Source organism: Lissotriton helveticus, chromosome 2_1 (assembly GCF_964261635.1).
Source record: "Lissotriton helveticus chromosome 2_1, aLisHel1.1, whole genome shotgun sequence".
Taxonomy (NCBI): domain Eukaryota; kingdom Metazoa; phylum Chordata; class Amphibia; order Caudata; family Salamandridae; genus Lissotriton; species Lissotriton helveticus.
In genome coordinates, this window is record NC_136059.1 from 479,331,061 (window position 1) to 479,352,131 (window position 21,071).

The 21,071-nt window shown below is 42.4% G+C and overlaps 1 protein-coding gene across 1 annotated transcript in view; it reads right to left on the minus strand.

The window, feature by feature from the left end:
- Window positions 1-985: 985 nt before the first annotated feature.
- The window catches only part of ELOVL7 (ELOVL fatty acid elongase 7), a 170,840-nt gene continuing 150,754 nt past the window's right edge, over window positions 986-21,071 (minus strand). Inside the window, exon 8 of the mRNA XM_078675130.1 lies at window positions 986-2,244. Coding sequence (XP_078531256.1) covers window positions 2,035-2,244 — 210 coding nt within the window. The 3' untranslated portion in view covers window positions 986-2,034. The remainder of the gene's footprint in view (window positions 2,245-21,071) is intronic.

The window sequence follows — 21,071 nt, forward strand, 5'->3', positions numbered from 1 at the left end:
CAACAGGTTTAGTCGTGGATGTTGGCCACTGTGAAGTGTATCAACATAATTACACTAAGGCCTCAGTCCTGCTCTTTAGGATTCTCTTATCAGCCCCATCTCCTTCCTGAGAATTACCCAGGCCCCTTCCCAATGACCTCTCTCCAAATCAAAGAGCACCCTTTGAAGTGTACTGAAGTTCCTGGATCTCCCCTTCTCGAGTGTGTCCCACTCAGCTCACAGGAACACAGCTATCCACAAATCTGTTGGTGGGGGTGGTGGGGCGGTCTTCTACCTCCTCATGCTCCTGAGCTGGCTCTTGGTCTCCCAAAATGGAACCCAGCATCTTCCATGTGTTGTACCATTCACAGGCATATACACACCCAGCACATATATTTAATACACATGCACTGTACTACATCCTTCATGTATTATATCCTTCGCAGGCACACACACCCAGCACCTGCATAAAACTGGCACAGTGCACCATCGCTGTATTGTGCCATTAACTGACACATACAATCAGCACATGTATGACACTCGCTCTGCAGCACTGTACACTAAACCAATTTAGACCAAGGGTACGTTAAGCATACAGCAGCGGAACTATAAAGGCGTTAGCTTGCAGTCCTCACTCCAGTGACGCAGGTAAAAGGCCTGATAGCTACATTGTATGCTGCCACCTCCAGGCTCGTGCTGCTTAACTCCTGGTGAAGGCAGTAGCCTTTCACCACTATGAGGGTGGTGCTTTTGGTACCCCTCCTGGTTCAAAAAGACTGCAATCCATGAGACCGCCCTATACCACGGTGTATGCGCATCATCCATGTACACCCAGGATAACAAACATCAGCATCAGGGATTCAGACATTACAGTTGAGGCACTCAAGGCAGGGGTACACGTCCATCACCATGCACAGAACTTTTCTGTCTTAGACATCTCCCAGTAATAAGCCCTTATTTCTGAAACCATATTCAGTAAAATGTAAATGCACAGTAGTACAAACAGTTTACATAAGTTAATTAACTTTATTATAGAAGGTGTACAAATTTGACATTATATGCCGTTGTGTACTTACTATATTACAGTGAACAATTTGTTTTTATCACAAAGTTATCATACCTTTAACAAAGATAGTCACACCCTTGTTCATAAAGCTGTACCTGGCCTGGACCACAAACTCCATATATTGGTGTCAACCAATAAAATGGAGCACACCGTTCACAGAGATTTGGATTGAACTCGTGTGCAATGGTCACCTTTATTAATACATTCTGAAGGTGGTTTCATTTTGGTTAGGCTTGTTGAAAGCTTCTAGATAAGCTACAGCTTATCAATATGTACTGGATATAGACTAAACCATATGACATTAAGATACTTCAAAACACAGACTGAATAAATCCTTATCAATGAGCAGAATGTACATATCAAACAGGGACTTTGTATGGACCGTTTTATGACATTTAACTTGCCACAATAAGATATTTAAGCTTTGACATAGGTTTTACTTTTTAGCATCATAACTTCCAAGTACTTCTACCCAATCTACATTTCCCCATTTAATGGTGATATCTGCTTACTCAGGCAATGTTATCTGAGCATCATTTTGAAGGACAAACCCCTGTCAACTGCAAATCCAGTTAAAGAATACTGTAATTCAACTTTGAAAATTTATACATGAAATCAATGTGAATTACAGCATACATATAACAATCAGAAAGACATAACAGCATATATATGGACCACTTAATCATTTGCTGTCAATACAGTATTCAATACTGGGTTAAATTATATTCTTCAAGAATAATTACAAAAAGTACATGCAGTTCTGTATCATCTCACAAAAGGGCTAGGTAAAAGGAGTAGGAGTAGTTCCCAGATGAGCTTCAAAGTCTACTGATGGTGTACTCTTGCAAAATATGTTTTTGCATAACCAGTGCGTTGCCTGAATTACAGAAAATGTAAATAACATTGTAACAATAAAAGATTTGTACAGTAAGATTGTCTAGTACAAGGCACTAGTCCATGTGACAAAGCAATACATCTTAAGATGGACATCAATGATCCTTTTCCTTGCACAACCCATTCTTCATAATCTTTGGCAATCTCTTGCCTTTGGTGTAAGCATGATACCAAAAGTTAAGAAACAGGACCAGGAAGACAAAGGCATATGTCCAAATAACATATAGGAAGACTGGAAACTGGTACTGGCAATCCTCCATGAAGAAAAATTGTGCAATGTGAGTTGTAACCATTATAAACTGCACCTAAAAATATAAGAGAAAATAGGTTATGTATTTCAATAAATTACAATTTTAATGTAGAATAAATATAAGGCCATTTAACGGACATTCGCTTCTTTATACCATAGTTGGTTGTGTACGTGGACTCAAGCTTGACAGGGATTCCAAAGACTCAAAAGATTAGTTCTTTCTTTCAAGTTGATCATATCCACAGAATAAGCATTGGAGTAATAGGTCTGGGCTATAAATCAAAGCGCCTCTTCAGTCATTGAGTGGTTTAAGCACTCAAACTTCATCATACATGCCCTCTACCACCCATTCTTGGATGTATGCTTCCATTCATCCATCCACCGACTCCTTACATTTACCAACTTACATAACCACAATAAAAGCCCACACAAACTCAACAGCCTATGCAGCAGAAACATGAATACAAAAATAATACAAGTATACATGGTGGGCACATGCTTGTAAGAAATAACAAACATAGCAGTGGGTGTCTGTACAATACCATTGCAAGACAAAGTGTATTGTGGTTTGTAGGTTCCAACCTTGTTTTGATCAAATGTCTTGGAATGGTAAATTATTCATATACTATGGTCAGTACCATTACATGATGGTCAGCTGGTCAAGAGGCAGTGACCACAAGGGATACTTTGTACTGCAGAGAAAGAGGCAGGACCTAAAAGGTGATCTATAAAAGAAAAAAAATGAAGGGAGTGACCCAAAAGCCCTGGCACTAAAGAATTTGCATTTTCAAATGGACGTACGTATTTGATCGGACAAATGCAGTAACTCACAGCACTAAAGAGTCAATAGCTGAAGAGGGCTGACCATTTTCCCTCCCTGCTATAACGGATGGCAGCAGAGGGTACATGACACTCATGTAGACTAATGGCAGACAAAGTGACCCAAGGTACATACATACATTCACTTAAACATTTTTTTTTAAGTCTGAAGTGACCATAGAGGCAGGAGAAAATGTCCATTATGAATACCATTTTAAACTAAGAAAAAAACGTTAATTCACCAGTTATAGTTTACTGAGCCAAGTATAACTTGCGCCCATTCCATACACTGCTTACGATCTCACATACTACATCACTCATATGTTCCATGACAATCCCAAAAAGATTGAAAAAAACACAAAGAAACTACCAGTCTATGAACAGTGAGACAAAGATTGGTAGAGAAGCTAGAGTGTCTGGGTCAAAGAAAAACCATAATCACAAAATGAGAAAGAATCCCATCAGCACACCTCGGTGGCAGAACTTCATCATCAGGGACTTACTGTTGGTTGCCTGACTGGTGCAGCCAGCAATGCTTGATGAAAAACTGTGCTTACTTCATACCCCAGTGATTGGTACAGCCACCACTTAGTTGCAGTCAGTGGTGCTGAAGTTTTGCAGTCCAAAAAGGTGAAGAATGAAAATGTGCAAATGTTAAAATTGACTACCAAGATACTACAAAAACTTTAAAAACGCTATCCTAGTGTCAAATGTAAAAACAGTGCGCTGACAGTTTGAAAGAATAACTATCATAGGCGACGAAATGGCAGGTCTACATGTTTCAGCCACCTGGATTTGTTACCAATTCCCCAGGATTGTTTCTAACTGACAAGGATTTTTTAAGGGATTGGTCACTGATTGCGTGGCGATGTACACGTGATTGGCTGATCCAGATTATCAGCACGGCCAAAAGGGTGGCGGATGCCATCCTGATTGAGATACAGACCCTAGGAGGACAAATTAAAACCACCATATCTATTACTCTATTTAAAAAGAACTTGGAAGAGACTAATAAATCAAACAGAGTATAAAGACAATATCCTTCTGACTAAGATGGATAAGTTAAAGAAGGATTCAGCCCGCTTCTCCTTAGTCAAGGTATATCCATATACAAGCGAGATATATACACCACCAGAATACAACAAAAGATGGAAGCGATATGGCTCTAACTTTTCTACATCAGGCTATGATCAAGGCTCAAGTGATTCTGATACCTCCAATTTTAGTACATCCCATAATAGGGGTAGAGGCCAACAGAATAGGTTCAACCGAAGGCAAGGTACACAAGGTCCATATCATAATCAGGGACCTAGGTGGCCTCCAGACCCATGGGGTTATCAACATCCACAATTTCTCCATTTTCCACCACACCCACAATTCTTTTACAACCAGTCTTTTTTAGTACAAGACCGGGGACGCAATCGAGGCAGGAGAAGAGCGCAGCCCCAGGTACATTGGGACACAGAACTGCCGTTCCCCAACACATGCAGCAGGAGGGGTCAACAATAACCAGCAGGGTCGAGCACAGACAGGATGACCTAACAGTCAATTTGAGTTCACACACTTTGACTGATGATGAAACGATGGTTTTGAACAAAGGTTTGGGCTCTGTTCCCACAAACAGAGGTGACCCTTTCCAATCGAGAAGTCAACTTGAATTTATTACGTTTACATTTCCTTTTTAAATCGAAAGAAGGAGAGGTTGGATCTGGGACAACCGAATCCCGCGTGATTAACACCGGCTTGAAGGTACCTTCGACTTTCACTCCTTTGACTCATCAGGTGCCATCCCAAGTAGATGTTTTTGATAAGGCAGTAACTCATGATGTGATGGCCCTCTTTGATTCCAAACATTCCACTTTTTAGAATCTCTCAACAAGAGAGAAGGTAGCTATGGACACTCTGGCCAATGACAGTTCAATAACAATTAAACCCGCTGACAAAGGGGGAGCAACGGTGATCTTGGACACTGACACCTATCGCACGGAATGTCTTAGACAGCTGGGTAACGTCAAGTCATATAGACCATTGGCAGCAGATCCGACATCCAGATTAGCCGCAGAAATAAGGTATCTCGTAGAAGAAGCAAAAACAGAAGGCTGGATTACAGCACAAGAGGCACAGTTTTTGATTGTAAGCCACCCAATCATGCCATTCTTCTACGTTTTACCTAAAATTCATAAAGTCCAGAGGCCACCACCTGGTCGCCCCATCATTTCAGGTATCGGTTCTTTGTTAGAACCATTATCAACCTTTGTTGACTACTTTCTAAGGCCACTGGTGAAAGAAATGCCTACCTACCTCCAGGACAAAGATGTCCTGAGATTGCTACAAGACATTGATTTTGACATTGAGACCGATTAGTCAGTTTCGATGTCGAATCCCTTCACACTTTTATTCCACAATTAGAGACTCGCGAGGCAATAAGAGGCCTCTTGGATGCTAGAGACCTCAATAGTATCATACCGTTACACTTCATCATGGAGTGTGCGAGGTTGGCCAGGAGGACTGGACTGGACTGAAAACATTTTCAGATTTGAAGAAACCATCTTTTTGCAAATCTCTGGAACATCAATGGGCAGCATTTTTGTGCCTAGTCTGGCCAATCTCTACGTTCACTTGTTTGAAGAAGAGTGTGTTCTTGACCACAGCAACCCTTTTCAACAGCAGGTGTTGCTGTGGAAGAGCTATATTGACGACATTTTGATCGTTTGGCAGAGCACTACCGCAGCCATCTTGGAGTTTCAGGCCTGGCTTAACAGCAAGAACAGGTTGCTAAAGTTCACGGTAGAATACAGTAATGCAAAGTTGCCCTTTTTGGACATCCTGATTTTTCCATCACAAAGCAAGCTTGGGAGCGAACTTTACAGAAAGCCGATGGCAAAAAAACTCTTTACTAACTTTTGGGAGCCTTCACCCTAGGGCTCTCCGTGAGAATTTGCCAGTTTGCCAATTTTTACGGATACGTAGAAATTGCTCAGACAAACAGGATTTCGAACTACATGCTAAGGCTCTGTCCACACAACTTAAGAACCGTGAATATCCCAAACGGTTGGTGCGACAAGCTTGGAAAAGGGCCTCTAATAGCAATCAGGATGCAGTTCTGGAGATACCAATGGCAAAACAACCCTTGGGGAGATTGACCTTGGTGAATACATTTAGTGTATTAAATAATCAAGTGCAAAGGTCAGTGCGGAGAAATTGGAAGATTATGAATGTGGCAAATGAGACTATTCCTGCCCCTCTTTTCTTATTCAAGAGAGGGACAAGCTTGCGAGATAGTCTGGTCCATACGAGACCGAGAACCCAGGCACAGGACTTAGTCAATACACTTTAGGACCTCCCTGCAGTCCAAGGCCATTACCCTTGCGGGACCTGCACTGCATGCCCCAAACTCAGACAACAAAAACTGTCGATATTGGCACTGGAAGGCTGTGGATTTTAAAGAGACACACAAATTACAATAATGAAAGGGTGATCTATATGATCACATGTCCATGCTCTTTAAGATATATTGGCATGACGACACGCAAGGTAAAACAAAGGATCAGTGAGCACAAGAACAAGATTAGGTGCAATAAACAATCTATATGCCTGACCAATCACTTTTTGAGTCTTAAACACAAGGCAGAAGACATGAAGTGGATTATCCTTGAGCTACCATTCATCCTACCCCATGTTAGCGATTTTGCAAAGTTCCTGTTTGTCAAAGAACAGAAATGGATTTTCAAACTTAAATGAGACAGTCAGGGGTTGAATGATGAGATTCCGTGGGTCACACTGAATTCTTTCCCACGTTGTGCATCGTTAAAAAATCTGTTCCATCACTCACTAGAGTAATTTTCAGTTATAAGCCCATAATTTCCCCACACATTGAGCTTGTCTCAGTTTGTTTCACTACTTAGATTTTGGGATTTTTATAGGGTGATTAATTGAGCATACACTACTAAATATGGCCTTTTTTTATTAAAACTTTCTTACCATGCAAACATGTGACCACCGGGTCTGTGCTCCAACAATACTCATGGGACCGTATGTATTTATGAATAAATGGTTTTTATGTTCTGTAGTTTTCTATATCTCCATTTCAATTCCTAAAACATCATGCAGAAAAAAAAAATATCATGTAGAATTTTAAACATTTCACAAGTGAAGTATCGGACATCTCGAGAATTCTAGTCATGTGTTTATAATAATTGGTTGTGACCCATAGTGCCATCTACACTGACATAATAGCCACACCAGGTATTAGCTTCATATTGAAACTGCATCATGTACTATTACTGAACATCCGTTATTTGGTCACTGAGGTGGAGAAACTATGCATCCCAGGTGCCACATGTCCATGTGACTAGGGAGAGCGCCGCGCAATTAACGCATGCACAGTGCAAACCAGAAGTGAGTGCGGTACTCGATCACGCTTTGACAACAAGCCGCGGCTGCTGCTCTGGGTCGCTTTTAGCGTCACTGCATGACTATGCTGGACCAATTAAGGCTTCAAGTAAGTGTTATTTAAATGGGTCATTCCTGTCCGTTATGTTACCTCCACTTCGGCTCAGAGAAGCCCGGGGTACCGATGGACAGGTAAGGAGAAAGGAGGTCCCTTTTGAAAGCTCGGTCTGTGTGTTGTTTTAGTCCGGTACGAACAAGTATAGCGCTTGCTTCTTTGTCTAGAGATTTCTTCTGGAATCATTCTATACACTAGGTGGGGCAGTGTTATATAGAATTCTAGATAGTATACTGCTCTATTTTGTATATTAGAAGCCTTGTTATGATGGACTATGATGATCCATAGTAATGTTAGGGTTGTGCTAGTCATATGACTTCGTATCTTAGAGAATGAGATCTAGGATTTATAGGACATACGATCTTGTCCATGTAAGAGACACATATGAAGTGTTACGTATATTTAGGTCAGAGGAACCTTTTGAAGAGGCCATGGACAGTTTGTTTTTATGTGACAAGGTTTATGATTGAGAAAGGAAACTGGCTCACAGAGATATTTACTCTATTTGTGATGTTTGTGTTTACCCACAATATAGAGTGGGGCTTCATTCCTTGAGCAGATGCCAGGTGAGGTGAGGAGTACTCCCACATAAAGATGGGTGTGTGCAAATCGTTCCTTGATATTACTAATGCTGTAATTAAGTGATAAATTGGACAATACTGCCATTGCCAAAGAGATGACATATTGAGCGATAGTGTTGCGAGGTGTTCTGGGTAATTTTATAACAATTCACTATTATATATTGTTTTTTTAGGAATCGACTCAAGTTTCCTGTGATATTTGACCACCATTTGGGACTCACAGGGCATGGTAGGGTGTATCGCACCAACCATTTAAGTTGTCATATTTATTTTTGAACAGTTTTCATATTGTATTTTGCAGTAGCGTTGTTATATTGGTCCTGGCGAAAGCCTGGATTAGAGAAATCAATGTGGCTGAAACATGTAGACCTGCTATTTCATCGCCTATGATAGTTATTCTTTCAAACTGTCTGCGCACTGTTTTTAGATTCGACACTAGGATAGCGTTTATTAAAGTTCTTGTAGTATCTTAGTAGTCAATTTTAACATTTGCACATTTTCATTCTTCACCTTTTTGCACTGCAAAACTTCAGCACCACTGACTGCAACTAAGTGGTGGCTGTACCAATCACTGGGTTATGAAGTAAGCACAGTTTTTCATCAAGCATTGCTGGCCGCACCAGTCGGGCAACCAACAGTAAATCCCAGATGATGAAGTTCTGCCACCGAGGTGGGCTGATGGGATTCTTTCTCATTTTGTGAATACGGTTTTTCTTTGACCCAGACACTCTAGCTTCTCTGCCAATCTTTGTCTCACTGTTCATAGACCAGTAGTTTCTTTGTGTTTTTTTCAGTTTGCAGTATGGGGTTAGAACACTGCCTGGTCTTTAAATATTGAAAATCCCTAGGACCCTCTATGTAAAGTAATTGTCTAAGTGTGAATCCCACAAAGATTATCACAGTGCAAATCTCCCCCCCTCCACCAGGGTTGGCAGGGTTCAAACACCAAAACCCTTGAATACTATGGTTAGCTGGAAATTCATAAAATAATATACCCATCTAGAGCCTGTACCACAGTGTGGTGAAAAACTGCTATTAAAGGTCGAATGGTTTTAATATATGCTTATCACAATAAATAAGCAAGGGCTACTGCAATTGTCATAATTTATCATAATAAACCGATCACACCCATTTTCCAGTGAACCAATCAAGTCATAGCCTTTATTACTGGCTTTTCACTATAATCAACTCTGGCCTACTGTATTGAGTAACCATTCCCACAAGGCAAACCATGATGCATGGGCATAAAGTAACAAATGCACAGTTGGCAAAGAAAAATACGGTCTCTGCCAAGGTGGCCTAATGGGCATCATAGCGCAAGTCTCATTCTTTTTTTTGTTTTGTAAGGGGGGTGGAGGGGTAACCAACTCCAAAACTCCTTCCTTACCACATTAATCTGAGAGATTCCATTTAACATTATACCTCTCGGGCATAATAAAGAGTAATAACAATCCACCCTTACATGGTTATTGCCTTTAACATATGCTTTTCATAATGTATACATCAGGTGACTGACCTAATTGTAACTTTACGTAATAAACATTTTATGTCTATAGCCTTGATCATTGACTTGCCACCGTAACGAAGTCATGCTGTACTGAGAATAAGGTTTCCCAGAAGACAAGTGCAATACAAGCACTTTATTTCTGTGAAAGCATGCAAAGCCTGCCACATGAAATAATGTAGTCAAGGTAGTCAACGTGTGGGTGATGGCTGAGCCTCTCTAGGCAGTATTTCTGAAATATCTGCTGATCACATAAGATCAGATGACAGCTACATAGTCATGGCAGAATGAAAAAACAGCATTCAACTGAAATGAATTCATGGTTGCAACCACCATTTGATTTATTGCCTTATTTAAGTTAATAATTTGAGAGACCTAAACCTACAGCTAAAGGTCATTCTTCCATTCTTAATGCCAACTCTTAAATGGTTCATAAAGCATGACTGACGCATTGACACCAATACCCATATAAATTATAGGCTTAGGGTAGACCAAGAGAGAAGCAACTAAATATATGTTGGAAAAAAAAAAACTGAAGTTACACGGAAGGGCCATTATTGATATATGAGGAAACTAAGAAAAAATAAGGGAACTCCTGGGGTATCAGAAAATGTAAATGGATAAACCGGTATTTATACAAAAAAAATTCCATTTCATATTTGCCACTTGTAAGGTGACATCAGCAGAAGCAAGATAGGCAGTTGATAGGAACACAGGTGAACAGTAAGATGGTGGCAGAGGAAATCTTTCATTAAACAATTTCTACCCTAAATCCTCTTGAATTTTGAAAATAAAGAGCTAAAATGTCCCTATCTATACACAATCCTTTAATAAATCAACATTTACTGGTTTGCACCATTTATCTTATATACTGTATAAAGTCATTAGGTCACTGTGCATCCAACCATACTAACAGTCATTCACCTTAATCAGTAGATCATTCCTAGAAATGAGAACTCATTTCTCCTGATTCAGACTATGGGCTTCTTTTAGTCTCAAATGTATAATATTATATTCTTGTTGCCTCAAGAGGAACGTCTGGTCCCTTTTAGATTAAATCTAGGCCATTTGCCACAGATCTACTTTTAATTCATCCCAATTACGTTTGTGTCTATCAAGAAAATGAAGTGACTGGATAACTTGGACGAACATTTTTAAACAATGTAAGTGCTCTGAAAAACAAATGTTCAAGGACTCAAATCATACAACAAAATGAGATTACTTGGCATGGGAAAAATAAAGCAATAGAATACTTAAGTAAAGATGCAACATTACAGAGGATGACAGGCAAATTGATTACAGTATATAGGAATGCTTCAAACTCGGTATCACAAACAATAAAAGGTTACACAACCATTGTGGTAAATAGCCATTTTAACTGTGGGAATGAAGGAAAGAAGGACAACGTGCAGTGGAACAGTAAAATCACATCAATCGATTTAGTTTTCAAAGATCGAAGTCCATAATTTGATCCGATGGAGGAAATGTAAAATTAAGATTAGTGATACGTGAAATTTGATTGAAAACTCTACCTGAACGCGATGTAAAATAGGATTATTTTATTTGTGTGTAAAAATAATTTAGCTATGGAAGTAATTTTATTTTTCAGAGAGAAATACAAGAAACAGAAGAACATGCTTTAATATTTGGGATTGATGTGTAAGTAAAGGAGACATGACCGCCATTAGAAAAAACACACATGAAACAGTAGATATTATATTCCTTATTTTTCCTTTATGTGTATATTTTTGGGGAATTTACTTTGAGGTTTTCAACAACAACAAAAAAAAGGAACTAAATGATCGGATTAAAGGATCAAAGAAAAAAGCCTCAAATGTTAATGGAATTACATCAATCATGATAAAGTGAATTCGAATTAAAAACAACTAATTTTGTATCACAACTAAGTGTGACATTTTCGGAATGAGAGGAATCTTAGCGAGAAAGATTTTGTTTGGTTATGTTACATGTTCATCTTAACCCATTCCTACCAGCTACATTACATTTTGATATAGAGCCTCTAGCAGACATGCAGAAATACACTAAAAATAAAAAGTAAAGGTCATGTAGGTATGTACATTACATGCAGCCCAAATCAATGTAGCAAAGCACCTCTCAACAGTCCACAACCATGAAGAGGCCATGCCTGTGACAGGCATACACTGTACAAAGATCAGTAAGATACAATGGGCTGATCATCTTTCCTCCCCGCTGTAGCATCTCATGCTCCAAAGGTTTAGTCCATCCCATAACCACGTCAACAATCATTTACTTACAGCTTTACTTACATAATATATATTTGAGGAAGCTCATGAAATTGATGTACACATTTATGCTTGCAGTTTTGGTGCATTTGTGAATTACTGTTTGGATACCCTTTCAAACTAAATCAGTCTAACAATATATTCTCTATACCATTTGCCTTAAGCCACTAGCTAAATTTCATCATTGGTGGCTATGTTCTTATGGATGGAATGGCCCTCACTGAAAGAAGACTCTAGTACATGGCGGGTGTTTGATATGGCCACCATCACTTGTATTTATGTTATACCACATATACAATTTTCATATTGATGCTTGTGTTTAATTGTTTGCATGTGCACTAGCAATCTTGGTCCACTTGGGTGAACTATCACGTGTAATTTCTGCTTTCCTATTTCATTTGGGGATCCGTTTTCTAGAGTCAAGTATACAATATGATCCGTTTTCTAGAGTCAAGTATACCTACTGCCATGTCTTTTCATTATGACAAAATCCAAGTAATGTTAAGGACTATGCTTAAGGAATGTTTTCACCTTCCTTATGAAGTTACATTTTATAGCAATAGTATATTTAATCTTGTGCAATTAATACATTTGTCATGTTAGGTGTTTGTTTTGGGGTTTTGTACACTTCATTGAGTTACTCCTATAAGTTTTTTGCATTCATAATTAACAATATGTGCTCCTAAATAACAATGCTCAATTCCACGTAGTAAAACAAAGCTGTATTGTTTTCCTATACCATAGTTTTATGCTATTTGGGTAGAGACCATCCACTTGCCAGCTATACCAAGATAATCCTGGATAGCGTCTTCATGAAGATAAGACATGCATCTTGCAGCCATAACTCTTTCAGTTAAAATTATTGGCAAGCTGACATTTCCAATATGGAAATGCAACTCAGTACGTCACAATGGCGAGGCAGCAACAGAAGGCCATACAAAGCTTAGCACAATTTTATAAAGAGACCTCATGGCTATGGAGCCCAAAATTCATGACTTGCAATGTTCATAAACTCAAGAGATTTGTATTTCAGCTGGTAACATTTTCATGCCCGAAATAACTTCCATGGATCTATTAGTAAAAAGAATGGCAATCATGTGTATGTTATCTCTTCATTGAATTGGCAAAACAAGTAGGTTGCGCCTTTGAAGCCTATTTGATTTTTTGCTTTGCCAAAAGGGTTTGACCATGTTGCAATGCTAAAATAAAATTAAAAAAAGAAATGAAAGAAAAAAGTTTGAGAGACGGCAGTATCATTTTGTAGGCGCATATACCTTGCATGTTCGCACCTACAGACTGATAGGATTTGTTTTACTTTCGTTATTGTCATATCGTTGCTGGTCACATATAAAGCATGGAATACAGGACACAGGTCTGTGGTTATATCTTCTTTATTCGTCGGGTGGGGAGCATGTCATGGCAGGTCTGTCCTCTTCCGTGGTCATAGCTATACTGTCCTCTTCCTGTCCCTACAGGATGTGGTGTCCAGTGACCTGGTCACTGCCCTGCGACCCACAGGGTCCTAATGCCCTACGTCTGTGGTCACCTACTGTCAGGCTATTACATCTCCCCCTTTGTCACAAACAAAGCTTGTGTCACATGCATAAACATCAGTGTTCCTTATCGTCGTCTCCTTTTCGTTTTCATGTGCTGATAGAGATAGGGGAGAGAGAGAGAGCGAGAGCGAGAGCGAGATATTCTTCATTCTACATCTCTTCAATTAGTCTTTGTGGCTTCCTGCACACTCTGCTTGGTTTTGTCTCTGCTGTTTTCTTGCTCACTGTTTTCCACTTTCGGTGGTTTTTCCATTTGTCCTTCATCTTCCCCTTTCAGTTCCTTGAAGTGGGAGCTGTTTCTTGTTATTCTTTGATGATCAGATTCTGCCGTCACCATTGATCCCTTTACTTTGGTCACTACTAGCGGATCTTTTGAAAATGGGCTGTCTGACTTCCGTTGTTGTCTCTGTTTCACCAACACCAGGTCCCCTTCTTGTAACTGACGTTCAGATGCGTGTCTCTTCTTGTCAGCATATTCTTTCATTTTTCTCTTGGCTTCTTGATCTCTTTCCATTATGTCACTTCGATCCGTGCTTCCCTTTGCATCTATTTGAGGCAGTCTTGTTTTGCTTGATCTTCCCAATACCAGTTCCGCTGGACATCGACCTGTGGAGCTGTGAGGGGTATTTCTGTAGTCTCTCAGCACTTGACATAATGCTTGTCCAATTGATATCTGTGTCAGTTTTGCTCGTTGGACTGCTTTCTTTATAGTTCCCATAAATCGTTCTGCCATCCTGTTGGCCTGCGGCCACAGGGGTGTTATTTTCCGATGCTTTATTCCCAGGTATTCCATAAATCGATGGAATTCTTCTCCTGAAAATGGAGGTCCATTGTCTGTCTTTAGCATTTGTGGGGATCCACAGGCAGCAAATATATCGTCTAATGCTGGTAACGTGGCGTTTGCCGAGGTTGATGGTATTTCTCTCACAATTGGGAATCTTGAGAATTCATCAATGACTACTAACAGATATCTTCCGGTCTCTAGTGGTCCATAGAAATCTGCTGCCAACTCGGTCCATACCGCTGGAGGCAGTTCTGACATTTGTAAAGGTGCTGGTTTGGAGGGTGGTCCTGTCACTTGACAGACATGACAGTGTGCTACTTCTTCTTCCACCATGTTGTCTAGTCCTGGGAACCACACCTTTTCTCTCAACATCTTCTTTGTCGCTACAATGCCTCGATGCAATTCGTGAGCCAGTCCAACTGTTCTTTTTCTTAGTCTGTGAGGTATCACTATTCTTGATCCTCTCATCAAAATTCTGTTCTCGGTTTCAGATAATTCTTCACTTATCTTTTTGAAAGCCAGTAGTTCTTCTTTCATGAATCCTTCACCTGTGGGGGTGTTGTTGTTGATGTGTCTCCATCTCTGCTGCCGCAACACTTTCCCGATTGCCTGCATTGTCGGGTCTCTTTTTGTTTCTTGCTCTAGTTCTGCAATCGTTATTGACACCGGAGTGTTTTGTTGGAGGATGAAATTTAGGTATTCCTCTGCCATGGTGGTGCCATTTTCTCGATACGGTAATGGGTGTCTTGACATGTAGTCAGCTGGGTTGTGCTCTTTTCCGGGCTTGTGGACAATTTTGAAGTTGTAGTCCATCAGCCTGATTCCCCATCGCTCAATTCTTGGTGGTATCTTGGCATTTGGATTTCTGACGCCCTTATCTCTTCAAATGCCTTGCTGCACTCTGCAGTCCATTCAAATGTTTGGCCCTGCTTCGTGAGTTCTCGTAGGGGGGTGCTTACTGTTGCGAAGTCCTTTATGTATCTCGCACAGTAGCTGGCAAGGCCGAGGAATGAGCGCACTTCAGCTACATCTTTAGGTTCTTTTGCTTTTTCTAGAGTGACCACTTTGCTGCGATCTGGTCTCATTCCTTTTTCCGAGAAGATGTGTCCAAAGAACACCAGCTCCTCTCTTCCCAATTCACATTTCTTTTCGTTGACTGTTAGGCCCACCTCCTCTAGTTGTGAGCATACTTTCCTCAGTGCTTTGTCGTGTTCCTCATCTGACTTGCCAAACACCAGGATGTTGTCGCTGTAGTTCAGGCTGTTTTTTATCGGCCTAATTATTTGTCTGATCGTTTCTTGGAAGATTTCAGCTGCTGATGATATTCCAAAGCTTAATCGCTTGTAGCGAAACAGACCTAGGTGTGTTGAGAATGTCGTTATGTATCTTGACTGTTGGTCCAGCTCTAGTTGATGGTACCCTTTGCATAGGTCTAGCTTGGAAAATCTTCTCATTCCCGTCAAGCAGCTAATCATGTCATCTAGATGTGGCCCCGGATGGCGTTCTCTTTCAATGGCAGTGTTGGGAATTCTCATGTCCACACATATCCTTATTTGTGCACTGTCCTTTTTTTGTTACAGCAACTATTGGGGACACCCAAGGCGTGGGCCCTTCCGCCGGCTCTATGATGTCTTGCTCTAGTAGTGCCTTTATTTCTTCTTCTACCTGCGGTTGTAAGTGAATCAGTACCCTCCTGTGGTGTTGGGCGACAGGCCTGACTGACTCGTTTATGTGTAGGGTGATCTGTCGTCCTTTCAGCTTTCCAAGTCCTTTTGTTAATTTCGGGTACTCCTCTAGGATGTTTCTTTTGTCGGACACGTGGTATGTCATCTGTAACAGGCCCATGACCTTCGCTGTGACATTGCTCAGTAGACATGGTGCGGGAATATCTCCTCGTAGTACATGAATTTCTTCTGTGACTGTCTTGCCCTTGTGCGTCATGGTGTCTGTGAATTTTCCCATGTTTGTCACTGGATTTTGTGCACCCCAAGTGAATACTCGTACACTTGATGGTTGAAGGTGTGGCTTTCTCTTCATTTTATCGTATTCAGTGGCGTACATGATGTTGCATGTGGCCCCGCTGTCTAGCACAAATTCCGCTTGGTGTGGCCCTACTTCGATGGTCACCCAGTCCGTCTTCTTTATTGACGGCTTATCCACCAGTCTGATGTGTTCTTCCTTGTGTTCTTCGTCTGTGGACATGAGGTATAAGCGTTCTACTCTCTCGGTTGTTTCTTCTTCTTCATCTCCAGACTCCAACGACGAGCTCCTTGTGGTCGCTTCCATGTGGCGCACATGTCGGTTAGTCGGTACTCTTTGTCTCCCTGGCCTGACCCTTTCATTTTTGAATTGCATTCCTTGGCACATGGTGGCGAAGTGGTTGCTTCTGTTGCATTTTCGACATAGCTGACCAAATGATGGGCATGTTCCTCGATGTGGAAATTCCAGGCCGCACCTGTAGCACTGGGACTCTTGTTTTCTAGTCGCCTGGTCCTTCGACCCTTTCTTCCAGCTTCCAGTTCTACTCTTGTCTGTCATTCCGTGTACTTGCTCCTCTCGTCGGTCCATCTGTCTTGCATGCGCCATTGCTCGTGCCTCTGCTCTCGCTAGATCCAGAATCCTTTCTAGTGTGGTTGGTTCCTTCAGTATTCTGGTACGAAAGTCTGTGTCACGAGAGCCTTCTATCAATCTTAGACGGATCGCTTGTTCATTGTCGTACTTCTCAAATTCGCAATGTGCTACTAGTTTCCTTAGCCTCATTGCAAAATCATCAATTGACTCCTCCGGATGTTGAAAAGCTATGTTGAAGCTATATCTTTCAAAGTCAATGTTTTTTTGGGGATCGAATTTGCTTGTTAGACACTTTATTAGTCCTTTGTATGTGCTCCTCTCGCTCTTTGGGAGCGTTATTAGGAGGTCGTCTATGTCATCTCCTGCCAGATTTAGGAATAGTCCTAGCTTTTTATCTTCGACTACATCTGTTGCTTCCATGTATCGCTCAAACTTCACAATCCACTTTTCCCATCTTATTCACACTTGTGGCTCTGATATGCTGAATGGCATCGGTCTGCGATACGGTGCACTTTTTTTTGTATCAGGCATCTTTTATTACTTTGATGCTCTTTTCTTCCTTCTGGCTGTCTGGGGTGTTTGTAGTGTTCTTGCACTTTCTTTTATGTTTCCCCTTTTGATTTCTGTTACTGTGGGGCTCTTTTTGTGCCTCCTATTCTTTTTTTTTTCTTTGTTACCCTTGTGTTCTGCTTACACTTCGATTTTGCCTGTCTTTAAGATGGCCGCCATGCACTTTCAATGGTATTTTCCTTTATGTGTCCCAAACAAAATGGCTGCCGTGTTCACGCGAGATTTCACGATCGAAATCTCATGTTGCCTGACACGCGATGCAGGATCTTCAGTTGGACCAGGCGCAATCTTATTGGGATAGCCACTTCTTTGGGAGAGTCCAGAGCATCAAGCCAATCCTATTTTCTAAGTCACCCAGATCTGCCTCCCAGAGTTGTCACAGGTGCCTTAAGGTGTCTGGGCTATGGTTTACTAGCTTTTTGTCTGTGAGAGATGGCCTTTTTGTGCATGGGGTCAAGTATCAGTCGGTCCTCCAATGGAGGGGCCTCGGTAGAGGGGCGTCTTTGGCACTCTGTGTGCGCGTTCAATGGGGAAGTGTTGGGATAGTCCCTACGGCTGCAGAAGTTTGAGGATTAGGCCTTTGACCAAGAGATCCGCTGCAGGCCCTTTGGCCCATTCAGGCACTCCTAAAATACGGATGTTATTGCGCCGCATGCGGCCTTCAGTCATCGAGTTGCAGTGCTATGGCTTCCCGGGTAGTCTGGAGGTTGGCCACCTGGAATTTGAGGTGGTCAGTGTCTTGACAGGTCTTTGGTCGCACTTTCCACTTCACGTACTTGTTCCGCCATCTTCATGTCTGCTCTAATCAGTGAGACCTCCGAGGTGACTGGGTCTATGCGGCTTTCTAGGGAGGTGCACATCAACGTGATGGTAGCAAAGATGTCCTGCAACATGGGCCCAGGTTGCTTCTCCTCTTGGCCCTTCTGCCAAGCGTACTTTTCAAGTATGGCCTGGAGAGCTCCACGTCCGCTGCGGCAGCTTGCCATGATGACGCAGTAGGGTGTGGTGAGTCAAAGATGGGGCCTGGGGCTAAACCGGAAACTCACCTCTGCCTGCTTATGAGACCATCCCACAATGGCTTGTCGGTTTCTACCAGTCAATACCAGACCCATTGGTGCCCCAGTTCCAAGGAATACCCACACCGGCAAGGGAGGGGTGGGGAGGGAGTGACTATCTCGCTAGGGGCCACACCAGCTGGTCAAGCACTGGACGTGGTGTCTGCAGTGAACTGGCCAACGAGTGGTGGGCCCAGTATAGGAATGATGCTGTCCAATTCCCCTGCAAGGTCTTCAGAGCATGGGAAGTAAAGAAATGCATTGGGTAAGAAACCCATTGGATGGAATTACAGAGAGCAGAACAAAGGAAAAGGAAGGAAGGAATGGAATAGAATGCGGAATGTTCCAGTTTGGCCCAGCACTGTACAGGCTAACACCTACATCTGCACTCCTAGCATGTGCTTGAAGGTTATGCCACATGTAGGGATGGGCCCCCATGCCTTAAGGAACATGGGGAATAGGTACTGTACCTTGTAGATACACCTCTCACAAGTAGCCAATTGAAAGAGTTCTGCAGTCCATACAGAGTGCACGCATATGGTCAAGGTATGCCAGCGGGGTGGAAGTAATCTACAAAGCCAGTAGACAGTATTGCCAGCTTAGCAGAGTCCGTATAGCCTCCTAGTGGCATGCAGTGTATACCAAACTTAGCCCAGTAAGGACGGAGTTACAAGCAGGACCACAGGCTGCAAGTTAACATTCTTTACTAATGCACTACTAACAGCAGTCATTCAGGGAGAGTCTAGCTTTGAGTCTATACGGGGATCAGTTCCAGCTATGGAGCACTATGAAGTAGAAAACTTTTAAGCAGGCATCCCACAGGGCCCTGTCATCGTATTCCATTGGCACTTTCCAGGCTGCATCAGTGTATTGCATCTCAAGACACCCTTGCTAGTGGTCCCCAGTCTCTGTCCTCACGGGCATTGAGTAGGTAGAGTCTGAGGATGATGCAGGTTTGGCACGGTCCCTTTTGATCAACCCCAAGTCAGTATCGGTGAATCCTGCAATGAAATGAGTCCAAGCCCAGCCTGCTGTGTGCTATATCTGCCTGTAGTACCAGTGCTGGGAACGAGGGAGGTTGTATTCTGAACTGAATGTGGAATCCGGACAGCAGACAATCTATACAACAGGACACTAAAACTGTTTCAGACAATCCTACCACATCGGATTTTACTTCTCCCAATCCGAACTTCCACATTGGACTACAGAAGTGCTCCCCTGTTTTTCATTCCATCAATACTCAGTTTGTGTGTCCCCCATAGATACTCAGTTTGTGGTTGTCCCTTCATGGCCGCCATATTGCAGTGATCGACAGCAGGCAGTCGCCAGCTACCACCTCTTTCTCCCCAAACAGTATTCCCAGTTTAGGCTGTGCACAGGCTACATAGCATTCAATGGGGATCCATAGTGGCTGGTAAGCGTAATCCGCTGACAGATGCACCAATTGCAATAAATGTAAATTCCACATATGTGATCATTCTGCCTGATGGTGGCAGCAAGCGGCTCAAGGGATAAAAGAAATAGTAATGAGGATAGCAGACATCCTTTCTGCTTCCCTCTGTGAATGGTGAAGGAGACTGTAGCAGATTTAGCCGCCAGAGTTGGGGCCTATATTGTATGATTGGTTTTCCTGCAGACCCAGGTGTCTTGGGAGAAATTGGCCGATACATAGACTTTGAGGATGAAGGAGCCGTCTACTGACTCTGCCCACTTTAAAAATTCAAGCCCTTGGCTTGAGAATAGAAGGTGGGAGGGCTGCGCCCTCCAAAGTCACATCACCGGGTGTGGAGCTATCGCCTACCAGAACATGGTAGCAGTCCCCGAAAATCGCCGCTTGGGCCAGGTGGCTGGAGAGGGCACCAGGCCTAACTTGAAGAAGGTATAGGTCTCAATTCATGGGACATCTGATGGGGCAGGCAGAGATCGATAGCGGGGCCAGCAAAGAACGTGATCCCGGCCCTTTTGTGTGTGCTGCAGTGAAAGCTGGTGGTAGGCCACTCAAATTGCAGAGTCGTAACGCTGGTCTCCGGTGCAGTCAGTGTCTCGAGGGAGTGCAGCTCTAAAATGGCTAGTGCCGCAACCCCTGGGTGAGTCTCCGGCTCTCCAACTCTCCCTGTAGCAAAGCCGCCGTGTACACTCCATCATTTGTGCCCAGTGCTGCAACACAGCTTAAGCCAGAGATGGGGTTAATGAGAGCGTGATCAGGACATTTTCTTGCCGGCCAGGCTTCACCTTGTGGGGTGGTGTGGAGTGCAAACAAACGATGGATTAAGGCCCAGATCTCTGTACTGGGGTGAATGTATGACATTGTTCTGCATTCTGTCCATCAACTGTTGTTTTTGCATTTGTCACCCCGAGTGGGATGGGTATGCTCAGACGTGAGTCCCAGGCTCTCCACAACACTGGAGTCAAGCTATCCTGGCTGAAGACGGCTGATAGCCAGAAACCGGTCCTAGGATGCTTGATTCCGGTCCAGGAAAGACATGGCTTGGCAATTCGGGCTGGACTGTTCCCATGAGGCACAGGGTCAAGGCTGATTTGCATATGGCCATGTCTGAACTGGGGTGGTGTGGAGTGCAAAAAAACGATGGATTTAGGCCCAGATCTCTGTACTGGGGTGAATGTATGACATTGTTCTGCATTCTGTCCATCAACTGTTGTTTTTGCATTT